The sequence below is a fragment of the Nerophis lumbriciformis genome, linkage group LG33 (genome assembly GCF_033978685.3).
Source record: "Nerophis lumbriciformis linkage group LG33, RoL_Nlum_v2.1, whole genome shotgun sequence".
Taxonomy (NCBI): domain Eukaryota; kingdom Metazoa; phylum Chordata; class Actinopteri; order Syngnathiformes; family Syngnathidae; genus Nerophis; species Nerophis lumbriciformis.
In genome coordinates this window covers 11,922,554-11,936,300 of record NC_084580.2, presented here as the reverse complement: position 1 = coordinate 11,936,300, position 13,747 = coordinate 11,922,554, and the positions used below count along the sequence as shown (strand labels likewise).

The following is a 13,747-nucleotide window of genomic DNA, read 5'->3' as shown; positions in this document are numbered from 1 at the left end:
TTTGAAGCAAATAAAATAATCTGCAAATGTTTGGGGGCAGCAATACAGAACCGAGAATAGGCATGGGTTAATTATTGTGTCGTTTGCAGTGGTGTACAAATAATAACCACCTGTCATTTGTTCAATATGTGAGAAAAATGTTAACAAACGTGTGTTTCTCCTCCCCATGTCAGAGAGAAGGACAAGTGGAGGCGGGCGTCATGACAACCAGCATACACACAAGCATGGAGATAGAAGAGACGCACAAAGTTAGCGTGAGTCGCTTTTCACTTTCTCAGGGATCTGAAACGCAGGGCGCTCATCTTTCCCATCCCTTCGCTCACACATCCCCTCTCCCCAGTGGCTGTGCTTAAAGCTCCCATTCCCATGCAAAAAATACCTCATATGGGGGCCTTCTTGTGTTAGTCATGCATCTGATAACATTGTCTTTGACTTCGAGCCTAATTTTGACTAAAGTGGTCTCTCTATTTCTTAAAAGTGGCTGCCTGATTTATTTGTTTTAAAAAAGTCAGGCCTTTTCTTCTGTTTCACTCTAGTCCTGTTGGTGGTGGTAATGTGTGTAACAAATTGTTTTTTTTTTTACATCTCCACTCTACCGAATCTGGTCCCAATGCAAGCAGACTGTAACAGCAAGATGTGTGCATACATTATTTGATCTACACTCTCATCACAGCTCTCCTTCATAAAGGAGTACTAACATTTGGATCATGGTTGGTGGTCCCAATGAGGTCCAAATGTTTATAGCTTCTGGACATGTTATGACCCTGTTGGTTCCTCGTATTACATCATAATGGGAGCCTGTGTCACATTCAGGCCTGTTATGATTTGCTACATGAACATCTGTTTTCTATTACACACCGGCAATGTTCTCATAGGTTGTTTTTCATTGCTTCCTACTTTTTTCATGCCAACATACTCCTCTTTTATATACAGTATACTGTATTTGTGATTACAGGACTCTGGAGATGCATCCAAGGAGAGCATGGATGCATCCAAGATCCCCAGAGGGGTGCTAGACTTCAGTAGCGGGAGTGACGAGGAAGAGGAGGAGCATGGAGGTCTTGGCGGAGTGGATGGCACACGAAGCCGGGATCCCTCTGCTGGTCCGGGTCCAACCAGTCTCCTTCAGCAGGGGTTCTCCACACTGCTCCAAAGGCTCAAAGCAGTGCCGGAGTCAAGTGAAGGAGACAGTGGTTCAGGTGGTGAGGAGAAGGACAGTTCAGACTCTAGCAGTAATAGGAATTCCAATATAGGGGTTCAAGAATGTCTTTCTAAACTCAAATCATGTAAGACAAATTTTAAAGAGGGTGATAGAAGCTCCTCATTAGTCATAAAGAAACATAAAACACCTGCCCCGCCCAAATCACACCACTTTGACGAGTATTCCGATGAGTCGGACGATTTGGCGATCGAGATGGTGACAAGGTCCAAGAGGGATGCTTTGGGCAGAGGTGGAGATAAAGGGCAAGGCAGAGTAGGATACAACAGGAAGAGACGTTCCAGCATGAGGGACAAGACCAGAGGAACAAGGTTCAGTGAAGACATTGAGACCTTCACCTCTTCGGATGATGAGCACACCGGAGAACGTCGCTCCACAACTACACCTACAGATAAAGCCAAAGCGGGGCCCTCAAAGGATGGGCTCGGATCTGCAGCAAGCACCAAGAGACAAGTGGCCGTGTCTAATGGTGTCTTATTCACTAATCTGAAAAAACAAACATCACCAGCAACCAAAGGAACCATTGACACTGTCCTGGGTAAGATTTTCCATTGTCGATACTAGTGTATTTTGCGGAGTATAAGTCGCTCCGGAGTATAAGTCGCGCCGGCCGAAAATGCATAATAAAGAAGGAAAAAAAACATATATAAGTCGCATTTTTGGGGGACATTTATTTGATAAATCCCAACACCAAGAATAGACATTTGAAAGGCAATTTAAAATAAATAAAGAATAGTGAACAACAGGCTGAATAAGTGTACGTTATATGAGGCATAAATAACCAACTGAGAACGTGCCTGGTATGTTAACGTAACATATTATGGTAAGAGTCATTCAAATAACTATAACATATAGAACATGCTTACGTTTACCAAACAATCTGTCACTCCTAATCGCTAAATCCCATGAAATCTTATACGTCTAGTCTCTTACGTGAATGAGCTAAATAATATTATTTGATATTTTACGGTAATGTGTTAATAATTTCACACATAAGTCGCTCCTGACCCCCGGCCAAACTATTAAAAAAACTGCAACTTATAGTCCGAAAAATACGGTACAGTGGTTCGATCGATATTTTTTGTTATCAAAAAATCTTAAGAAATAAGTTCCTGGACACAGGAGAATTTTATGGGTAAAGACCATCCATCCATCCATCCATCTTCTTCTGCTTATCCGAGGTCGGGTCGCGGGGGCAGCAGCCTAAACAGGGAAGCCCAGACTTCCCTCTCCCCAGCCACTTCGTCCAGCTCCTCCCGGGGGATCCCGAGGCGTTCCCAGGCCAGCCGGGAGACATAGTCTTCCCAACGTGTCCTGGGTCTTCTTCCCCGTGGCCTCCTACCGGTCGGACGTGCCCTAAACACCTCCCGAGGGAGGCGATCGGGTGGCATCCTGACCAGATGCCCGAACCACCTCATCTGGCTCCTCTCGATGTGGAGGAGCAGCGGCTTTACTTTGAGCTCCCCCCGAATGACAGAGCTTCTCACCCTATCTCTAAGGGAGAGCCCTGCCACCCGGCGGAGGAAACTCATTTCGGCCGCTTGTACCCGTGATCTTGTCCTTTCGGTCATAACCCAAAGCTCATGACCATAGGTGAGGATGGGAACGTAGATCGACCGGTAAATTGAGAGCTTTGCCTTCCGGCTCAGCTCCTTCTTCACCACAACGGAACGATACAGCGTCCGCATTACTGAAGATGCCGCACCGATCCGCCTGTCGATCTCACGATCCACTCTTCCTTCACTCGTGAACAAGACTCCGAGGTACTTGAACTCCTTCACTTGGGGAAGGGTCTCCTCCCCAACCCGAAGATGGCATTCCACCCTTTTCCGGGCGAGAAATGGATGGATGGATAGAATTGTAATCAAAATTTTAATAATTCAATGATTTTGAAAATTGTTAGTATCAGCATCGATATGACCAATGCTGCCCCTGTAACTAACTAACTAACTAACTTGATATTGAATCAGTACCCACATATGTGGTATTACCCAAAATGTATGTAAAGTATCCAAACAAAAAAAGAAAGAGTGCTTATTACATTTTACCAGAAGTGTAGATAGAACTATGTTATAACGGAAAGTAACCAGATATGAACAGTAAAATAGCAAGTAGATCAATTATCACAAGCAATATGTTACCACATACGTCAGTAGCCAAATTATAAGCCCCTATAACCCATTAAAGGGGAACATTATCATAATTTCAGAAGGGTTAAAACCATTAAAAATCAGTTCCCAGTGGCTTATTTTATTTTTCTAAGTTCTTTTCAAAATTTTACCCATCACGCAATATCCCTAAAAAAAGCTTCAAAGTGCCTGATTTTAACCATCGTTATACACAACCGTCCATTTTCCTGTGACGTCACACAGTGATGCCAATACAAACAAACAGCAAGGTATAGCGACATTAGCTCGGATTCAGACTCGGATTTCAGCGCCTTAATACTGTCTGATAAGATAATTACTAACAACTATGAACTAGGTTTACAGCATATGAAATACATTTGGCAACAACATGCACTTTGAGAGTGCAGACAGCCCATTTCAGGCGCGCTAAGAACATATATTTTTCCACGATTTCAGCACTCAGGTTAACCATACAACACACAAAATACTGCATTACACAAGACTACCCGAATGTACTCGAATGATTGAAAAAAATAAATGTTTTTAAGCTAAATTATTGGTAAACACAGTTTATGTATAATAATTGACCTAAAACCACGAGTAATGAATAAAGTTTTCATCAATTAATATATTCTGTAGACATACCCTCATCCGCTCTCTTTTCCTGAAAGCTGATCTGTCCAGTTTTGGAGTTGATGTCAGCAGGCCAGGGAAGCTAGGGTCGATATTCTTCTCTTGATCATCTTCGGTGGCATAAGGGACGGTGTGAGCCAAGACATCCAGGGGGTTTAGCTCGCTCGTCTGCGGGAACAAACTGCCGCCATTGCTTGCCGTGCTACCAAGGTCCGTTGTCCCTGAATAGCTCACACACTCTGGCAGATTCAATGGGGGTCTGGCGGCAGATTTCTTTGACTTTATCGTTGGAAATGCATGTGCTTTGAGTGTCGCAGGATATCCACACATTCTTGCCATCTCTGTCGTAGCATAGCTTTCGTCGGTAAAGTGTGCGGAACAAACGACTGACCATTTCGTCGGCTTTCCCCACACCCTCGTATTTTGAACAAATTTCGTCCAATTTCTTGCCACTTTCGCATCTTTGGGCCACTGGTGCAACTTGAATCCGTCCCTGTTCGTGTTGTTACACCCTCCGACAACACACCGACGAAATAATAGAAAGGCGTTTAATTCGCCAAAATTCACCCATTTAGACTTCGGAAATCGGCTAAAAAAATATATGGTCTTTTTTCTGCAACATCAAGGTATATATTGACGCTTACATAGGTCTGGTGATAATGTTCCCCTTTAAGAAATCCTTATATTGTCATTTACATACTAAATAATATATACTGATATATATTGCTATTGCAGGAAGCTGCATTATATATCGCAAAATAGATTTTAGGCCATATCGCCCGTCTTTACTAGTTAATTGCATCTAGCCTACAGTCAAGGAAGGTGGTCATGGTCTGGGGCTGCATGAGTGCCGCTGGCACTGAGGAGCTGTGGTTCATTGAGGGGGAAATAAAACGTACAGGGACATTGCGAAAGCAGAGCATGAACCCCTCTCCTGGGAAACTATGCCGCATAGTAGTTTTGTGACTTACGGTATATTCTTCATTGAAGGTGGGGTTGAGGAGGTGGCGTACACCCACTCGAACCAGCGTGTTGTGGGCGGGAGCAAAGCCGAGGAGCTGATCAGCAGAGCCGCCCTCAGAGACGTGTTTGAACGCAAGATGTACTCCCAACTCCCTGCTAATGAATGTCTCACCCCCTCTGAGGTGATCTGCTAACACATTGAGCAGCCAACCGAAGCAAAACAAAACTAAAACTGTCTTTCCTCGTTTTTTTAATTGTTGATTTTTATTTGACGTACCAGGAAAGTTTGCCGTCTAGCCCACCAGACCGCCAGGCCCTCCTCCCTCCACCGCAGCATCTTCATGAGCCCCACCCTGTTACCTTCTCCAAAAAGAACATACAGCACACCGGACATACCACCTTCATCTTGGGGGAGACCCCTGTGGCCGTGCGTAGGTACTGCAAGAGCATATGAGAATTAAGAGGCACATAAGAAAGAAATGTGATGAAATGAAAAGTGGAAAGTGTGGTGGGAGAGAAAAAACGTTGTGTACCAAGCAAGTGGAGGAAAGGCGGAGAGATTCCTGGCAGTGTAGGGAAGTAGGCCAAAACTGACCGCAGATTAAATGTTTAGCGCCCCCACCTGGAACCCAGCAATGGCATGCGTTCACACAGAGACCACCTCTGAGCTCGCACCACCACCACCCATTTCCCAGCATCGTGCCAAACATTACAGAGTTGTGTTGAGACCCGACGGTGCAGGACTTTTCCCCACACACTGAAACCGCATTGAGAAGGGAAAAGAAATGGCCCCCAGGGATTTCACTGCGGATGTGCACATACTTCCTAACACGGACGTAAATGTACACTCCTCGCAAAAACACACTCATAAACACACTCGCACCTTCTTTGGTTGTGATATCATTTCCCAGGTGGAGGAAGGCGGTATCTCTGCAGGGTGTGAAAACACATACCAACCATATTGATCCCCCCTTGTAATAACCCATCCGTTTAATTATTCCAATCCACATTGGGGTTTTACCGCCATTACTTTAATTTATTATTTTTCCAGTGAAAGCCGCAAGTGCTAGTAACGAACACAGCAGCTCTGTCTGTGACTTTGACGTGTTTCTGTAGCAAAGTTTTATGAAGAAGTACCTCAAAAGGCACACAATGGAGAAATATTCATCTTGTGATGTACCCACTTATTAATAATAGCATTGAACTTGTGGCTTTTCTCCTGAAAAACACTGGGGGTAGTGTTGAATACTTCACCAGATTTGAAAACCTCCCATATTTATGTGTGTGTGTGTGTGTGTGTGTGTGTGTGTGTGTGTGTGTGTGTGTGTGTGTGTGTGTGTGTGTGTGTGTGTGTGCGCGCTTGCGTAGGCAGCAGCTGCAGGAGATGGCGTCCAAGTTCAATTTTCCCTCGGCCCCTCAGTTCGCCACCGAGATCCTCACAAGCGACTCAACACAGAGACTAGCGTTGCTCCGCCGTTTTTACACCGACATGAACCACCCTGAACTCGATAGCTTCGTCACCAGTAACTTCCTGCCCGCTGAAATAACTCCATCTGCACCTGCGGGGCATCATGCACCTCCCAAAAGAGCTTTGCAAAAGGATGCAAGATCTCGTCAGAAGTGTCCAGAACCTGAAGAGAAGAAGAAGAAGAAGAAGAACAGGAGCTCTGAGAAGAATGTGCAGGAGCCTCCAAGTGATGTTACAAGTGTTGATACTGAGCAGCAGGAGGAGGCGGTGTGCAGGTCAAAAGGTCATCGGAGGACAAAGAAGATTAGTGTGTCTGCTGGTGGAGCAGTCAGAGCTGTTGGTGGTCTTGGTGGGGACCAGGCCAGCAGCAGCAGCATTGTTCTAGAACCTCTGGAGTCTTCTTCTACTGCAATTGATCACGTTAAAGAGCAGAAAGATTGCGGCCAAGAACGCAGCTCTTGTCACAGGTCCATTCTCACAGAACTCTTAGGTGACACGTCCATCCTGGATGATTTGTTGAAACCCAAATCCAGAGGCACACAGCACACCGGTTACCCCCCAAAACCATCCCCGTCCTCATTGTCCACAAACTCGGCCGCTCCATCACCTCCATCCGGACGCACCATTAACTTGCGTCCAGGTGACTGTGCGTCACCGAAGCGGTCACAGCGCAGCCGCAAAGACTTCTGGGACATTTTGAATGAGGGCAATGAGGAAAGCATCAACAGGCTGACAGACCTGGAGGAGGTTCAGAGGGTTTGCGTCAATACGACGATTGCAGCAAGAGCTCATTCTGTGCAGACGGACAGCAAAAATCTCTGGAAGACAAACGACAAGTTTTTATGGAAGAAATAATGATTGTTTTTAACAAAATGTTGTACTTTTTATGTAGCTTTTTATTCTTTCACCTTCTTCCTTCCTTGCTTATGTTTAAATTAAATCTTTTAAAAATTCTTAACCTGATTTAATTGTAAACTCACCCATGAGACATGTTTTTCCTGCATTTTGTTTTATGTTCCGTGTCACAAGCCCCTTTGACATTGCTTGAATTGTCTTATAACCTATCTCCAAATTTAAAATTTTGTAATGATGTGTATTTCTGGTCTTGTCACCCTCTCCCTGGCAGAAGGGCGACACGGCAGTGTGGCTGCATCAAAAGAGACGTCGGAGACACTTTGCTGAACAAAAAATTGCTTTATTACAAGCGAGCGTTATTAAATAGGACTGCAGTACCTGGAGTAGGTCAAGTCCAAAAAAATGAGGCACTCCTAACTTGGAGAAGCCGAACCATCACTTTTTTTTAATTCCTTCTTCTTGTCTCTATGTGTGTGCTAAGTCAGGAGAGCGCATCTTGACCATAGAAGGAGAAGTTTGTGTGTAAGTGTCTGAAAAACAACTGCTCTAAGTCATAACATAAATGTTGGCGTTTTGCTGAACATGTAGTCTCTTCTCAAGGATAGGGCTATCACTTTTGCATCCCAAAGTCCCAATTAGAGCCTCTTTCCTACGAGAAGTGATCCAATACACCTGCAAATATAAAAACTAAGGGGGCTTATCTTATTATGTGCTCAAACTGAAATACCACTATTTAATTAAACTTGGTGGTTTGCTTTCTCCAAGATGAATATAAACATTTACCATATGCAAAACATAATGTGAGCTAATGAATTCACTTCAGTAACTTTTTGCTTTTATCCAAAACAGTAAAATATTTTATGTGTGTTTTTCCAGACAAAAATACAAATGACTATGCTTTGTCACGGTGGCAAATGTCGACTGATGGCGTGACCCCAGGATGCAGAGATAAAAGGCGGCTTGCAGGACACATTTTTTGATTATTTACTTGGAGAGTAAAAAACGGCAAAAACAAAAGGTTAGTGCAAGGCAGGGTTACACAAGCACACCCACAAAAGAGAATAATAAAGCGCTGGCAAGGAGCAACAGGTGAACCTAAATAGACTTGAATAAAATGCAAACAGAAAACTGCACTGGCAGGAAACTAAACAAAAAGTGAAGTTGCAGTAAAATGGCTCAGGGGGTAGAGTGGCCGCCTTGTTGAGGTGTACACCGAACCCCTAACTGCTCCTGATGGGTCGTGGTTAGCACCTTAGATGGCAGCTTCCGCCATCAGTATTCCACAATTTTGTTGTTCTTAATGTGCAATGACAATAACAGCCTATTCATTCATTCATTAAAAAAAGAATAGTGAGTCCAGCAGTAAGGAGAACCATAATGAGAGCACCAATACAGGAAATTTAACCAAACACAGGAAAATAACCCAACAAAGTCTGAACTGTCATATGGGATCACGACATGCTTATCATTGCACAATGTGCGATTTAGGATTAATTCCTTTAATGTATGAGTCCCCTTTTTCACCTTTTTGTTATTGTACCTTTTCCTTTGTGACTTTCTGATTAGAGTACCACCTTCTGCTTTGACATGCAGTAGACAGTTTGTAAATGTGTTTTAATGTAAAGTGGTCTAAGATTTTCTTTTTTAAACCTAAATTGGTATGTCGTCGCTGTCCAGTAATAAGCATAAAGATTTTATTCGATTTTATTTAAGGTTTCAGATACAAGGAAATAACTGTAAAAATGCTATCTTAAAAATGTGGGCGTTTCCTTTATCCAAAACAAATCAAAATCATGCTTTTCGTTGGACAAGGACGTTATTCAGAAGTAACTCTATGATCCGTTATTTTTTTGGTATTTTACTTATTCAGCTTATCTGTTTTTTAGGCTTTTGATTGTGGTTACACAGTGTCACCTGTTGTTTTGGTATGCACTTGCCGGCTTTTGAATGTGTTTTGACGTAGCCTAATTTACGCTTATGCCACAATAAATGCATTTTGGAATAGCCCAGCCAAAGCCTAGGCCAGGGGTGGGCAAACTTTTTGGTCCAGGGGCCACATTGGCTTTTGAAATTTGTACAAACGGACCGGGCAAGCACATGATGCATTTCAAAGCATATACTTAGACTTAGACTTAGACTTAGACAAACTTTAATGATCCACAAGGGAAATTGTTCAACACAGTAGCTCAGTTACAATGATGGAAAGTGTAAGGATGGAAAGGACAATGCAGGTATAAATAGACTAATATAGCGATAAAAAAATCTAACATATATACACGAATATTTACATAATATGTGTACAGAATAATATATATACAGATATAGTATATTCTGTCTATAACATATATACAATATATACCAATGACCATGTACAATATTACAGTATATACAGTATATGTGACAGCAGCAGCATAAAATAGAGAGTAGATCCAGCAGGAAATAGAAAATAGACATTTTAAACATATAAACAAAGAGAAGTAGCTAACATGTCAGGTGTCAGGTAATAGGCAGATGTCATCTATTGCTGTATGGCGAGTGATTATACAGCTGGATGGAGTGCGGAATGACGGAGTTCTTGAATATATACCTGTTGGAACTAAGAGTAGGCTTCTCAAACATGGACTATTTTAATCATAATACATCTATTATCAACAATATATCATCAAAGAAACATACAAAAGGTATTTGTAGAGGTTGCCCTCCTGTGAGTTCTCCTGACACAAAGATTCTTCTTGTCTGAGGTAACAGTCTTTTATTTTCATGCAGTGATTGCTTTCCAGCAATATATTTTCGGCCTTTTCAGTCCAACGCGTTTCGGTTCGTGTGTCATTTCGGGCTCCAACTCCCACCACGTGTCTCGTTCCGGCTGCTGCTAATAAAGGCGACAGGTGATTAGATAACAAGGCCCACCTAGGCCATCTACTCACCTGTCGCTGTCTTCGAGGCCGGTCCTTGCACACCCTGTTCCGCGGCAGGCCCGCAGGCCACGCCCCCCCCCCTCCCCCCAGAGTTTAAAGGGTTAACACTTACATTATTTTTTATTGGGAGCAGTGTTGTTGATCACCCATTTTTGCCTGTGCGTCAAAGTCTAGTATCACTAAACAGATCTTTGCTGAATTTTGTTTTAATATTTGGTGGGCTGGAGTAAAGGGACCAACGGGTCGGATGTGGCCCGTGAGCCGTAGGTTGCCCATCCCTGGCCTAGGCCTAGTTGAAAATCAGTAGGGCGCTTGCAGCAAGGAAAAGTGTGGACATTTGTTGTCCTAAGTCAGGATGCTGATAGCCTCCTGTACACACAAAAAAATATTTTTCTACATACTTTTTTGAATGTAGTTTTTTAATAGTCTATATTACTAGTGTTGTGCTCTTTCCTGCAGGATTCAGCCAGATGTAACCTCCACAGCACACTTCAGTTGCAGGTCAGCGTCAGCGTTTCAATTTTCTGCACCTGATTGTGATGTCAAGTGGGTGATTTGGCAAGAAAGGCCCACCAGCTGTGAGTATTAACCATTACAGTAACAAGATACCGGGACCACCCACCACCTTTCCATATGTCGATGATGCAGCAGAGATAGCTTTGAGTGGTCTCACATAATAAATAGTGTGTGTGCAATCACTTCCTGGTCATTTCTCTACTGTTGTGTTTGTCCAGGTCAGGCCACATCCAAAAGAGAACTTTGAGCATCCCCAATGGTAATGAAATAGAAGACTTTTGAAAAACACACTTTCTGCTCTCAGCTGTGTCTGACGGCCTTCAGCTGCAACACCGAGGTGAGCAGCTTTGTTAGTTTGTTTTTCCGAAATGAGAAAGCGCTGATAGCTATCAATAAATAAGAGCGGAGGTGCGTGCCTCAACGTGACACCTGGAATATGTTTTGTGTGCATGGGTGGTAAGATCACTACAGCTGTCTTAGCAACACATCCGTCACACCTGTTTATATTGCGACCTGGGGAGAAGAAAAGGCTCTTTCACGCTTCCCAACCCTTCAACCTTTTTCCTCTTTTCTCTTACACCCACAACTTTTTTAGATCCCTATCGCTCATTTTGCAGCCAGAGTTGAATTTAAGAGAGATAGCAGCTCAGCCACACACTGTAGCACATGGAGGTCAGTTGGCCGCACTCCTAATAGGAAGCTGCTGTTCAGTAGAACCTCTACGGTCCAAAACTTTGATTTGTTTGGATTTTGAAACACTTTTCCCCATAGAAAATACTACAAACGGAAGTCATCTGTTCCAGAGTCAGATACCACGCAACCATTATTAACTGTACTGGCCATGTTTGGAGTAACTGTAACTATAAGTGTTGACACAAAATGCACAAAATGTATGCAAATATAAATTAATATCAATGCTTGCAACGCATATTCACTATATTGCCACAAGTATTTTACAATGCCTTGACTCACATATGAGCTTGAAGTGCCATCCCCCATTCCTAACCCATAGGGTTCAATATGATGTCGGTCCACCTTTTGCAGCTATTATAGCTTCAACTCTTCTGGGAAGGCTGTCCACAAGGTTGCGGAGCGTGTTTATAAGAATTTTCCACCATTCTTCCAAAAGCGCATTGGTGAGGTTGGTCGAGAAGGCCTGGCTCTCAATCTCCGTTCTAATTCATCCCAAAGGTGTTCTATCAGGTTCAGGCCCAACCATACTTGCCAACCTTGAGACCTCCGAATTCGGGAGATTGGTGGGGTGTTGAGGTGGGGTTGGGGGGGAGGGGTTCGGTGGTAGCGGGGGTGTATATTGTAGCGTCCCGGAAAAGTTAGTGCTGCAAGGTATTCTGGGTATTTGTTCTGTTGTGTTTATATTGTGTTACGGTGCGGATGTTCTCCCAAAATGTGTTTGTCATTCTTGTTTGGTGTGGGTTCACAGTGTGGCGCATATTTGTAACAGTGTTAAAGTTGTTTATACGGCCACCCTCAGTGTGACCTGTATGGCTGTTGATCAAGTATGCATTGCATTACCTTGTGTGTGTGTTTCAGCCGCATATATTATGTGACTGTGCCGCTACGCTGTTTGTATGGAGGAAAAGCGGGCGTGACGACAGGTTGTAGAGGACGTTAAAGGCAGTGCTTTTAAGGCACGCCCCCAATATTGTTGTCCGGGTGGAAATCGAGAGAAATTCGGGAGAATGGTTGCTCCAGGAGATTTTCGGGAGGGGCACTGAAATTCGGGAGTCTCCCGGGAAAATCGGGAGGGTTGGCAAGTATGGGCCCAACTCCTGAAAAACAACCACACACCATAATTCCTCCTCCACCAAATTTCACACTCGGCACATTGCAGTCCGAAATTTACCGTTCTCCTGGCAACCTCCAAACCCAGGCTCGTCCATCAGATTGCCAGATGAAAAAGCGTGATTCATCACTCCAGAGAACGTGTCGCCCCGGCTCTAGAGTCCAGTGGCGACGTGCTTTACACCACAGCATCCCACGCCTTGCATTGGACTTGGTGATGTATGGCTTAGATGCAGCTGCTCGGCCATGGAAACCCATTCCATGAAGCTCTCTGCGTACTGTACGTGGGCTAATTGGAAGGTCACATGAAGTTTGGAGCTCTGTAGCAACTGACTGTGCAGAAAGTCGGCGACCTCTTTGCACTATGTGCTTCAGCATCCGCTGACCCCTCTCTGTCAGTTTATGTGGCCTACCACTTGGTGGCTGAGTTGCTGTTGTTCCCAAACTCTTCCATTTTCTTACAATAAAGCCGACAGTTGACTTTAGAATATTTAGGAGCGAGGAAATTTCCCGACTGGATTTGTTGCACAGGTGGCATCCTATGACAGTTCCACGCTGGAAATCACTGAGCTCCTGAGAGCGGCCCATTCTTTCACAAATGTTTGTAGAAACAGTCTCCATGCCTACGTGCTTGATTTTATACACCTGTGGCCGGGCAAAGTGATTAGGACACCTGATTCTGATCATTTGGATGGGTGGCCAAATACTTTTGGCAATATAGCGTATATACTGTATAATGCCGCTAGGTGACAACATTTCTCTGCAAACCTTCCGGTTCATCTGCACTACAAACTAGGGCAATCAAATGTAATGCATTAACTCAAGTGATTAATCACCAAAATATTACATTAATCATGTATTAAATGCAGATTAGTCACACAATTTATTTTGAATGGTCCTTTACCCTAATTAATGGGGATTGTTAAACCGTCAGTGATCAGTCAATGCATAGATGAGTGAGAGTATTGACCACTGGATGAGACCAATCATTATGATGGCCACTGATTGGCTCAGCCTAAGTCAGCATTACTATATTGGATAAAAATAGTTTTAAGGTGACTAAATGGTGTTATTGCATGTCTAGAGGTCTCTAATAATGTTGAAAATATATTTTTGAAGGGTGTAAACATTTTTTAAATGAAAATATTGAATGGATAGATTCAATTTAAATTGGATTTTTCGATATTTTCCAGCTGACTGTTTAGATTACAAGTAAAATGTTATCTTTATCAGAGTCCGGTAT

The 13,747-nt window shown here is 43.5% G+C and overlaps 1 protein-coding gene across 2 annotated transcripts in view; it reads left to right on the top strand.

Annotated features, from left to right (window-relative positions):
* The window catches only part of ercc6l2 (excision repair cross-complementation group 6-like 2), a 32,827-nt gene extending 25,192 nt beyond the window's left edge, over nucleotides 1-7,635 (top strand). Inside the window, exons 16-20 of one of the 2 annotated variants that reach the window (XM_061928344.1) lie at nucleotides 174-254; nucleotides 956-1,757; nucleotides 4,972-5,126; nucleotides 5,225-5,379; nucleotides 6,313-7,635. In XM_061928344.1, the coding sequence (XP_061784328.1) occupies nucleotides 174-254; nucleotides 956-1,757; nucleotides 4,972-5,126; nucleotides 5,225-5,379; nucleotides 6,313-7,267 (2,148 nt within the window). In that variant the 3' untranslated portion in view covers nucleotides 7,268-7,635. Of the gene's footprint in view, nucleotides 1-173; nucleotides 255-955; nucleotides 1,758-4,971; nucleotides 5,127-5,224; nucleotides 6,209-6,312 lie in introns of those variants that run through there. The other variant, XM_061928343.1, reaches the window with a different exon arrangement.
* Nucleotides 7,636-13,747: the final 6,112 nt, after the last annotated feature.